Raw genomic sequence first — 11,945 nt, forward strand, 5'->3', positions numbered from 1 at the left:
TATTAATATAGGGGTTTGTTTGGAAGGTCAAGGGATATGAACAGCCGACAGGAATAGTAAAAAATAAAAAAACTGAACACCCTAGTAAATGTGGCCCAAAAAGAAAGACTATTGCCTAATGTAAAGTAGATATTGTCAAAATCAAGATGAACCCAACCGTAATGCTTAGTAGAACCCAACATGTCATGGCTACTCAAATGTGAGAAAAAAAGATCTTCATATTTTCATTAAAATCATGCATTATCAATGGGTCGCCACGGAAATATTTCTCATCAATTATAGAGAGCAAAACAGTCCAGTATGTCCCTAACGATCTAGGAGAAATTTATTAACACGGAAACGCTTGATCTTAGACTCTCTTGCCAGTCTAGCAACTGTGGAGGGCTGGTGAGTCTGCCAGCCAAGGATCGTTCCCCTGGCGAGAGCCACACGTCGAGTCCTCGCAAGTTACACGATCCCCCAAGAGAAAGCTCTTGGCTGTCGGCAGCCGGGAAGTCCGACGGGGCCTCCCCCGCATCTTCTGGGGGGGCGACGTGGAGTAGCGAGAGACCGTCGATAGGGGACGGACGGTGGGCCTGCAGGAGCAGCTGGAGAGAGCATCAGGATGATGAACGATGGTGTCACTGCTCAGTGTGGGCGAAGAGAAGACGACGCAGAAGCGAAGCGAGATGGGGTCCGCGCGGTAGAGGATAAGGTGCGGAGCGCAATCGGTGGACCGGAGAGGCGAAGCGTGGACTGCCGTGGGCTGCCGCGGCGGGCGGTGTAGGGTAGGTGGGTCTGTAGTTGACCGCGCTCGCCGCTTGATCATGGCCGGCCTTCTCGCCTGCCACCCCCACCTACTCCATCCCTCCTCTACCGTCGGATCTGCCGGCGCGTCGGTATATATAGAAGAAGAGATCACGCGACGGGGGACACCGAAGGCTTGTTCCTCTTTCTCTGCCTTCGTTGCCGCAGCGGAGGACTTGCTCTTTCGAGGGGGAGGAGCAGATCGAGGAATAGCGGAGGCCATGCCGGCCATCTCGTCGGCGCTCGGGCCGCGGCCCGTCCGGCTGCGGCGGCGGCGCGTGGCGGCGCCGGTGCGGGGCATGATGGCGCGGCCGGGGGGCGGGCGCGCGGAGTGGCAGAGCTCGTGCGCGATGCTGGCAGGGCGGGCGGCCTTGTCGTCGTCGCAGGGAGGGGAGGAGCAGACGAGGGAGATGATGGAGGCGCGGCGGGGGGCGGCGCTGGCGCGGCCGCTGACGATAGCGGACCTGGCGCCGGCGCCGATGCACGGGTCGGAGGTGCGGGTGGCGTACCAGGGGGTGCCGGGGGCGTACTCTGAGGCGGCGGCGGGGAAGGCGTACCCGGGGTGCGAGGCCATCCCCTGCGACCAGTTCGAGGTGGCGTTCCAGGCGGTGGAGCTGTGGATCGCGGACCGGGCGGTGCTGCCGGTGGAGAACTCGCTGGGCGGCAGCATCCACCGCAACTACGACCTGCTGCTGCGCCACCGGCTGCACATCGTGGGCGAGGTGCAGCTGCCGGTGCACCACTGCCTGCTGGCCCTCCCCGGCGTGCAGCTGCCGCACCTGGCGCGCGTCATCTCTCACCCGCAGGCGCTGGCCCAGTGCGAGCTCACCCTCAACCGCCTCGGCCTCGACGTGGTGCGCGAGGCGGTCGACGACACCGCCGGCGCGGCCGAGTTCGTGGCGGCCAAGGGCCTCCGCGACACCGCCGCCATCGCGTCGTCGCGCGCGGCGGAGCTCTACGGGCTGCAGGTGCTGGCCGACGGGATCCAGGACGACGCCAGCAACGTGACCCGGTTCGTGATGCTGGCGCGGGAGCCCATCATCCCGCGCACCGACCGGCCCTTCAAGACCAGCATCGTCTTCGCGCACGACGCGGAGGGCACCTCCGTGCTCTTCAAGGTGCTCTCCGCCTTCGCCTTCCGCGACATCAGCCTGACCAAGATCGAGAGCCGCCCGCACCGCGGCCGCCCCGTCCGCGTCGTGGACGACGCGTACCTCGGCGGCACCGCCAAGCACTTCGAGTACATGTTCTACCTCGACTTCGAGGCCTCGATGGCCGACGTCCGCGCCCAGAACGCCCTCGCCGAGATCCAGGAGTTCACTTCCTTTCTCCGCGTCCTCGGCAGTTATCCTATGGACATGACGCCCTGGCACAGCCCCGCCTCCTCTTCCTCCTCTTCCTCTCCCTCCTCCTCCTCGGGGCCCCACGCCCATTGAAACAAGTCTCTCTATCTCTCTCTCCCTACCTCTCTTTTTCTCTCTCTATATATATCCCTCTCGTCCAGTTGTATCTTTCCCGGCGTCGCCGCCGTCGACATTCGTTAGCACCGGAAATTTTCCGGCAAGCACCAAACTTTCGCGAGTGTCCCCTTCCGTGAGTGACCACGTGCGAGTTGGTGGGCCGCGAGCTCCGCCCCGCATGACCATGCCGATACTGTAGGCCGGTAGGTGCAAGGAGTGGACGTCCTCTCTCTCTCTCTCTCTCTCTCTCTCTCTCTCTCTCTCTCTCTTTCTCTCTCTCTCTCTCTCTCTCTCTCTCTCTCTCTCTCTCTCTCTCTCTCTCTCTCTCTCTCTCTCTCTCTCTCTCTCTCTCTCTCTCTCTCTCTCTCTCTCTCTCTCTCTCTCTCTCTCTCTCTCTCTCTTTCTCTCTCTCTCTCTCTATCTGTCTATCTCTACCCACTACCGAGTACCGACTACCCACTTCGGCGGGGAACACGGCCAGCGATAATGGAAAGCTTTTCTACCTTGCTTTATTCGCCTTCCCTCCACCAGTGCACTTCTCTTCTTCTCTCCTCCCGACCGTCTCAGAGAGGAGAGAAGAGAAGAGGAGAGATAGAGAGAGAGCAATGAGTCGTTGGCATCTCCTTGCACTCGTCCTCGTCGTTCTCTTCGCCAGCTCCATCGCCGCCGCTCCCCGCCGCCTGCCCACCGCCGCGGAAGGTACAAACCTCGTCTCAGACTCCTCCGTCTCGCCCTCGCGGCCTCTTCTAAACACGTTCAAACGCAGGCGGCCACGGCGGCGCCGCCGGCGCGACGGCGGGCGACCCCTCGACATCAGTCTCCACGGCGGAGAGGGCGCTAGCCGAAGCTCACCTGGACTACATTTACACCGAGGGCCAGGCGCCATAGCGACGATAGACTCTTCGTCTCTTCTCTTGGACTTCAATCTGATGACATCTTTGTAGTAATGGGTTCTTGCACTGCTGCAACTCCCGAGTTCCCACAATCCCAATCTTTTTCCTTCTTTGTTTATTTGCATGGATACACAGCCGAGCTAAATCGGATGGCCGTCGCCTCCTGCCGAGGGCTGCAGAGACGGAAGCTTGATCATCGGCTTCAGCGACTCCATGATACTCGTAAACGAAGGGCGCCTCCACGCGTCGCTGAAAGAACAAGAGATTGATCGATCGTGGAGAGGAAAGAAAACAAAGAAAAAATCGCGACTTTTGATGCAACACGCACTTGGCCCAGCAGGACTCAATCACTCGGGCGATCTGCGGATTCATCTCCCTCGGAATCTCCAGCCGAAGGTTCTTGAAACCCACCGCGGCCACCACCTGCGCCGAGAAATCGAATCAAAGAAGAGTTGAAATGGTCGAATCTTCGTCAAGATCTGAGCTTTGCTGACCTGAGCGGGATTTAGGTTTCCCCAGGGTTGCTGCAGGGTCATGATCTCCCACAGTATGACGCCGAAGCTGTAGACGTCCGATTTCTCGTTGGACGGCTCGTCGCGGAGAACCTCTGGCGCCATCCACTCGGGCTGTCCATGGCGTTAGCACGATAGACGAGATTGAGCCAAGGAGATAGAAATTTCTTCTCCTCCTCGCAGGCGAAGAGATTCAGAGGGAGGCTCTCACCGTCCCCGCGGCGGACTTGGAAGAGAGGAACGTGTTCGCTTTCAATCGTGATAGCCCGAAATCGCACACCTGAACCGCATTAGACGAAATCCTCCATTAACGATTCCTGAACATGGACTGAAGAAAAAGAACGGATCTTTTTACCTTCACTGTAAATTTCTTGTCGACGAGAAGATTGGGAGATTTGAGGTCTCTGTGAACAATCGGAGGGCTGCGCCTATGCAAATAATTCATCCCTTTAGCCTGCGATAAACAAAAGAAATAAAGAAAGTTACAGCCCGCCATGGGTGTTATATTCTCCCATAGATATTTGAATCAAGCATGGGAAAAAAAGGCTAGAACATACAACGTCGTATGCCATACTGAGCCGGCGTCTCTCGTCTAGCATTTCTTTGGCGCCAGGTTTGTGCAAGAGTCTGTAGAGACTTCCCCTGTCGTAATTTCCGATCACAAAGTCTGAGTCTTGGTGAATTTAAGCAAATCGGAATAAGCAATTTAACACGAGAAGAAAGCAAGCAGAAGAGCTTACCGGGATAAATACTCTGTCACGATAGAGAGATTGGGCGGCTCGATGACGGCTCCCATGTAAAGAACAATGTTTGGATGCCGGAGGCTTTTCATGATTGCCACCTATTTACGAATAACTAGGGCTCAGGACACGGTTTTTTTTTTCAGGGAATTTTAAGAAATGAAGTGAGTTCGTACCTCTCTTCTAAATTCCTTAATTCGCGCGGGGTGAAAATCTTGATCCATCAATATCTTCACGGCAACTTCCTGCAAGAAGAATTTCCTCTTTTTGTTTAACAAACAACTCGTTGCTTCGGCAAACACGATCACAATTGTGCAATTTTAACAACCGAGTGACGTGTTAACAGTATAGATCTCGGCAAGAAAAAATAGTGCCAGCGAAGTGAGGCATAAAACGCAGAAAAAACAAGGCAACAATTCCTTTTTTGAAGAAAAAAACAGTAGGCAACGATGATTTTTTTTTTGAATGAAAGACAATGATAAACTTACCGAGCCATTCCAGTCGGCGCGGTGAACAGTACCAAAGGAACCTAAAAAAAAAGAAAGAATCCAGGAGTGAGCCGCACCGGTGAATGAATAGAAATCCAGATAAAGGGTATAAAGGTATAATGTGAAAACAACACATTATACCTGCATTGATCACCACTCTTGGGTGATCTTCCCTTTACTTATTCAAAAAATAATAATTCTGAGAGTGTTTACCTGCGCCAATTCTCTCTTTTAGAATGAGCTCACTCCATTGAATGATCAAATCATCTTGCAGAACTGAAGGTGGCTCTTGAATAGTTGGTTTTGGGACAGGTACATGTCGAGGTCTATCTGATCTCTGCGCTTGCAGACTTTCATCCTGGAAACTCTGGGCACTATCTGGATTGAGAGACTCCTCACCTAGGGCATTCGCAAATATTTTGATCATTTAAGGCTTATACTATCCACCTCACAACGTTAGACTTAACATTAAGGGCACTGAAAAATGAAATCAGATATTGGAGAAAATTTGATGGATACCTCCCCCAGCACCATTGAAGAGAAGATTTAACGACTGGCATTCCAAGATATAGTTATGAGCCATTGATATCCAGTCCTCAGAACTTCCGGCCGATTTCAAGTTCGGAGGACGAAGGGGAGACGAAATTGATATGCAGGAAGGACCATTAAGCAATGAATCTGGCTTGCAGAACTCTCCTGGCTTCCCAATCAGGTCGACGATGAACTCCCTGTTAAACAGGTATCAAAACAGTTCTGATACCTCGGCTTCAAATACAAGAACAGCGGATCAAATACAAAAAATAATGAGACGCACTTCAGCCTTATTGGAACATTAATATTATAATATTTAGCATTCTCTCTAATGGCGACAGGTAAGACAGGATTATCTTCATTTTTTCAATTCATCTATCGAAATTTAGTAAGAAAAAAATAATGCAACAGGGGGAGATGGACTCTTCTTCGACAATGACCTGGAAATGTAACTACTGGTTCTTGACCGATAGGGCAGAAAGGGAAAAAAGGAAGGCAATAAATAAGAAGAGGGACCAGGGGAGAGCTGCACGCTGGCTACCGGGTAGTTCAAAGACAAAGATGAGGAGTCAAACCTTGAAAGGTATAGTAGAATTTTAACTCCATACAGTCAGAAAAATTTTCTAGATTGATTCTTGCTATTTTGATATACACACGTATCAAAAACTTCCCAGAGAGGAAGAAGTTGATTTTTATAGCCAAATCAAAATGAAAGAGATGTTAGAAGGTTAAGGTGAGGGAGGAGAGCACCATTCTACATCAAAAACATGTCCAGTTTAGTAATACTCCCTCTCGGCTGGGCTTACTTGCTATATCCCTGTGTCCTTGCACAGCTCGTCACTACTGTTGACTACCGACGGTTCCCAATTTCGGTTTCCGCAACCGAAACCATTCTCTGATGATTTAATCCATAAACCCGTTCTTTTGTATTTATTTCACGGTAAAAAACAGAAGAGAAGGGGCGAGTTTGCGAGCATCAAACAAACGACCAGCCTGAGCCAGCTCCAATTAGTCTCCCTCCTTGTGATGACAACACCACCGCACATCTTTGCTGCAGACAGTGAATGAATCTCCTTCAGTCTTGAAGCCATCCCTAAATGATGATGGCCAGAGTTCAAAATTTCCCTGGGGATGGTACAGCTCATTGGAGCCACCCAAGCCCATAGTTTGGTAACATACATGCATTCAGTCCTTCAAGGCCTGTTAGAGCTATCTTGAAATCTGCTCGTGGCTTGATCAAATGGTTTGTATGAAATATGAAGAATATTTTTTTAATGCGAATAATTATAGCATCTTCCACCACTAGAAAGCGCCTACACATAATGGATTAACCCAGTGTTCCCATTTCCTTGCAGACCCACCTTGCAAAAGCTACAACATTAGAGTACATACGCCATCACTCTACTCTTTCACTGATACGGGCCTTTATTATAAGAACAGGAACTTTTCCTATCATATAAAGGATGCTGGGATCTGGAAGACATCGTGGGATGGACTTTGATTGTCCATTGTGGCTTTCTAGTCCATCAAGTATTTTGTAGCTTTTGCAAGCTCCATTGCCTCCAATCATCAACTCCACAAACACCAGTAGACTGCTAATGCCCCCAATAGCAATGAATGCCAACAAATGTCAAAGCTACCAGCATAGCCAGGTCCCAGGCCGTAGGATCTGTCACAATCCCATCCCCAAACCGTCGAAGAAGAATCCACCAGAACGAATGAAAAGCCACAGAATATAGAAACTATCACCCAAACGCAACACCAAACACTGACACAGACAGGGAGACAATATTTTCCGGGAGCCTGAATCAACCACTCCTAGCCCTATGGTGGATTGCCGCACTTCTGTTCCCTTGCAAAATACACTCTAACCCTCAGGACAAAAATGATGTTTAAGGGGAAGGATTATGAACTTTTCTCACGTGCATCTGTAAGAAACACATGTTGGGCCTGTGACAATAACACCCCCCCCCAACCTTTCTAAAATCTAGTTTTAAACGGATAAGACTTTCGTGATGGCCACCAACCAGTTTCCATGACTTGTCTAATTCTGGATAATGATGCCATGATAAGAACCTCATGTCCCAACTTGGACATTCTCACATGAACCACATCTTCCACAGATTAAGTTCCATTCTGAGTTCTCCAGCAGCGCTTCCAGCATGACTTGACTCAATTCCAGCATGCCATGATAATTTAGAGACATGGAAAACAAGGTACATGGAAGCTTCTGGAGGGAGATTCAACTAGTATACCGTTGGGCCCATGTCCACCAAGATGGAGTAGGGCCTGAAATATTTAGGACTGAGCTTCTGATTTGGCCCGTTGGGAAGCAACTTCGTCCTGTGAGATTTGATATCGAAGAACGTCAAAATTGTCGCCCTAATAGTCAATGTCAAAATAGTACCCCCATTAGTTTGATGATAATAGACTGATATCAAGTCAACCTTGGAGACTGGTAGTTCAACTACTATGTAGTTCTTCAAGAAATTCAACTACCACAGTGATAGGGGTTGGTCCAGGACAGTTGCTTTGTTCAGAGCACGATAGTCTACACAGAACCACCATCCTCCATCTTTCTTTTTGATAAGTATAGCTAGGTTGCTGAAGGGATTCTTAGATCGCTGAATTAGGTAGGCAGAAAGGTCTTAAATCAATTTCTCCACTTCATTTTTTAATATAAAACACCAGTAACATGATAGTTAACCGGCTGAGCACCCCACTCAAGGTAAGGACATGATTGATCTGGGCTCAAGGGGGCAATTGTGTGCGCTGGTCGAATACTGCAGGATGCCAATCGCCCTTCTGGGTATCACAGCGGTTTTCGTCAAGGTTTCTGGGGCATACTTGCTTGCGACATGATGTACTTCCAGCAGCAGTTGGTCATGCGTGCACAATTCTTTTTCCACATTCTGCAAAGGGATAGTCAACGGAGAATCACCTAGCACGTGATCCGTCACGTGGAGCCGTTGGGAGATCTATTGGGCATTGAAGTATAAGCGCAGTACGTGTATTGTATGTATGTACCCCAAAAAACCTAATGAAGTTGAAAGTCTTTTTTCTCTAACGGGATTCCTCTTCCTCTCTCCCATTTCCCTTCTTCTTGGCAGGGATAAAAGACCTCTTCAAGTGAGGGTCTGCCTGTAAGTTGTAGAGTACGTCCTCAATTTGATTTGGATCATCAAGGCATTGTAATCAGAAGGCATCCAAGGTTGTTAACCACTCTATGCCAAAAATAATATAGGTGCTGCCGAGTGGTATAGGCAGGAAATCTTGGGTGATAGTGAGACCTCGCAGAGAGAGTGTGAGGTTTCTGCAGCAGAGTTTACCTGGCAGCTTTATCACATTTCCCAAGACAACAGGAAAGACTTAGGTCGTCGTCATGGGAAGGGCAATTGGTATGCCAAGTTGTCCTTTATGAAATTATGGATGGCCCCACAACTGATAAGAATCACGATTTAACGGCCTTATAGGTCTCCTCCCATCTTCAACGTTCCATTGGATGCAATGCCCAGTGCTGAGAGTTGCACTGTGAAAAGTGCCTTTTCCTTGGTATATTGGTCGTAGATCATCCCTGAATTGTTCACTTCTTCCTGTTTTACATGAGGAAAGATGACGGAGGCCATTCAAGGCCAGTTGGCTGCCATGGTGGAGCAATGCTGTTTTGAGAACTCCACCATAAGGGCCCTGCCAGACCTATCTTAACAGTGTCAGTCCCGTGATGCATCTTCCTTGTGCTCCAAGGTCGATGATGACCAGCCACCATCGCTGCCCCCTCAGGAACCTCCCACCCAAGCAGACTCCTCTAACTGCCAAGTGAAGTCAGCCCAGTCGCTCAGTAAGGAGAAACCAATTGAATGTTATGCAATCGAGGTAAGCGGGAATCAGTTGAAGAGGGTCTTGATCTAGACACCGGATTTAGGAGGAAGTATTGCTCGACGCGGCGCAACCAACCTTGCGCGTTGTCACCTGTTGAAGTAGGAGTCTCCTTTCAATGCCGAGGGAAGCAATTGGATGTGCCTGGCCTGGTGGGAGGTTCCCAAGGGGGCAGCAGTGGTGGTTAGTCATTGTCGACCTGATATCACAAGGAATATGCATCAAGGGACTGAAATTGTTAAGATAGGGCTGCCAGGGTCCTCGTGGTGGAGGCGGGAAAATGACATTGCTCCTCTACCGTGCCAGCCAACTGGCCTTCAATCGTGTCCATCTTTTCTCTGGTGACCACCATATGAACAGAGGCCAGGACTAGCTCTGATACCGGTGTCACAAGCCCAACCCCAAACTGTTGAAGAAGAATCCACCAGCATGGATGAAAAACCACTAAGTATAGATTCTATCATCCAAAACACAACGCCAAATCTATGACACAAAAGGGGGAGATGACAATATCCTCCTGGAGCCCGAATCGGTCACTCCTAGTTCTGTTTTTACCCAAAAAATACCTTAACACTACCCTTGAAACAACATTTAAGGGGAAGGTTAGGAACTTTTCTCACGACGGTCTGTAAGATGCACCTGTCAGGCCCTCTTTCTTTGAAGATACATAATTGGGCGTGTGACAAAACCATAGATGTATTGGACCTGGAACAATAACGACCTTCATAGATCTTAATTCCTGGATCAGGACAGCCAAACATCAACTTCAGTGGCTTCATCACAGGGAACGAGCAATTTTGGCAATGGGATCGTCATGGTCAGTGCACTTTCTGCACTTTTACTGCTGTCATAAGATTTTTTTTTAAAGAATACTTCCATTTACTAGCTCGAGGAAAGTTAAGACAACAGGACACTGACTTTTAATTTTCTGTACTTTTTTTGCTCAACTTTCCTGTATAACGCACTCCAGCCAATTAGCCAAGCGAAGAATTCCATGACCAAAATGGAGTTCTAGCGACGCCCTGCATCCATTTATCATATTCATGTATCTGATGTAACAGTTGATTAAAATTTAAGCATGCTAGCAAATAAAAAAAGGCAGAATTTTAAAGAATAAACATTTTTTTACCGCTCATGACTAAATATGACAAGACATGTGGCAGCATGATCCTTCGTGCAATATTTGCAGCCTTTGGCGATTCTGCAGGGTAAGCCAATCGAGTCTGCGAGAACCTGCCCGTGCAAGGAACGAAACATAATAAACAGAGACTTTCCAGTGATTAAGCATAATTAGAAAAACAGCCGGAAGAGTTGCAAAAAAAAAAAATTTTTGAAGAAAATAAGTGCATGTCATGATACAGTCAAAATTACCTTGAAGAGGATTGCTCGGTGACAGCACAGACCAACCGTCAGTCTACCCAAGGGCAGAAGAACAGAGGATAACTCGGCCTTGAGCTTGTCAGCAGAGTGTTCCCAACGAAGGGCCAAGCCATCTCCTTCACTGGACGCCACACCCCTTCGCCATGAAGAACAAGAAAATTAAATCAACGAAAACGGAAGGGGAGATAGAACAAACCCAGAAGTTGCACAGGAGGGAGAATCGACTGTACCCCATCCGACCGCAGACAAGCTGCGCGAGCTGACCAGCCACATCCGTCGTCGTGTTGCATCTAGAAGAGATATCAGATATGATGTCCAACAGCTGCCTCAACTCAAAATCGTTCTGCTTATCGACCACGACCACTTCGACAGAGGAAGAAGAAGAAGAAGAAGAATCCCCAGGGCTCAGATTCTTCAGCAGCTGAATCGAAGGAATTCGACTCTCCTCGCGCAGGTCGGTGCACAGAGCCCACACTTGCGGGCTCATCCCTTGAATCATATAGAACCCATCTGGAATCCGATCGTAGTACGACAGGCACCCGTTCACCTAAATCGGACAAACAATCATGAATCACGATCAATTCTTGCGCCCGCAGATGAAGAAGACAAAGATGATGATCGGTGATTGGCGATACCCAGAAGCGATGAGCGAGGGAATCCGGAGGAGAGGAGACGGGAAGGAGAGCGGGTTCGGCAGGGTCGAGGAAGCGGGGGTCGTCGGCGCAGGAGGCCTCGGTGCAGAGACGAAGGGCCACGGCGAGCTGTAGCTGGTACGCCTCCTCGGCTTGCTGCGCCCAGCTCTTGGTGGGGGTCAGGACCTTGGCGGCGGCCTCCCCGGCGAGACTCCCCACGGGGTTGTAGCGCCCGCCGTCGAGATCGCCGGCGGAGGCCGCCACGGTAGCGGGTAGGTAGTAATCCCCGGACAAGGAGCTCTCCCCGTAGCTGCTCCCGCTGGACTGCCTCTGAAGCGGCGCAATCCTCGATTCCTGGTGGAAGAACCAGTCGAAGCTGCTCCCTCCCGCCGCCGGCTTCGGAAAGGGAAATCGCGACGGAAGCGGCTCCGCGAATTGCCCCGTCGGGTCGTCCGCGTCTTGGCTCACCAGCGCGTAATTCGATCGCCGGCCCAGCATCTCCATCACCGCCCCCGCGAGAACCCGCTTCTTCTTCTTCTTCTTCTTCTTCTTCTTCTTCTTCTTCTTTCTCCTCCCCTTCTTCTTCTTCTTCTTCAACACGGCGAGTTGGAGGAGGAGCACGCACCTGCTCGCCGCCAATGAAAGCG

General features: G+C 50.2%; 2 protein-coding genes across 2 annotated transcripts; one reads left to right on the forward strand and one right to left on the reverse strand.

Moving 5' to 3' along the window:
* Nucleotides 1-723: 723 nt before the first annotated feature.
* LOC144705198 (arogenate dehydratase 1-like) lies at nucleotides 724-3,257 on the forward strand. The gene is made up of 2 exons (XM_078577774.1): nucleotides 724-2,945; nucleotides 3,013-3,257. The coding sequence occupies exon 1, from the start codon at nucleotides 807-809 to the stop codon at nucleotides 2,220-2,222; it is 1,416 nt and encodes a 471-aa protein (XP_078433900.1). The 5' UTR covers nucleotides 724-806; the 3' UTR covers nucleotides 2,223-2,945; nucleotides 3,013-3,257.
* CTR1 (Protein kinase superfamily protein) lies at nucleotides 3,184-11,945 on the reverse strand. Its single transcript, XM_078577773.1, has 15 exons — nucleotides 11,302-11,945; nucleotides 10,897-11,213; nucleotides 10,658-10,802; nucleotides 10,416-10,519; nucleotides 5,399-5,607; nucleotides 5,093-5,278; nucleotides 4,880-4,920; nucleotides 4,568-4,636; nucleotides 4,392-4,492; nucleotides 4,209-4,293; nucleotides 4,007-4,105; nucleotides 3,863-3,931; nucleotides 3,634-3,765; nucleotides 3,468-3,562; nucleotides 3,184-3,388 (listed from the first exon to the last, which is right to left on the reverse strand). Exons 1-15 carry the CDS (start codon nucleotides 11,800-11,802, stop codon nucleotides 3,280-3,282), a joined length of 2,262 nt encoding a protein of 753 aa, XP_078433899.1. The 5' UTR covers nucleotides 11,803-11,945; the 3' UTR covers nucleotides 3,184-3,279.

This window comes from Wolffia australiana, chromosome 7, assembly GCF_029677425.1.
Source record: "Wolffia australiana isolate 7733 chromosome 7, ASM2967742v1".
Lineage (NCBI taxonomy): Eukaryota > Viridiplantae > Streptophyta > Magnoliopsida > Alismatales > Araceae > Wolffia > Wolffia australiana.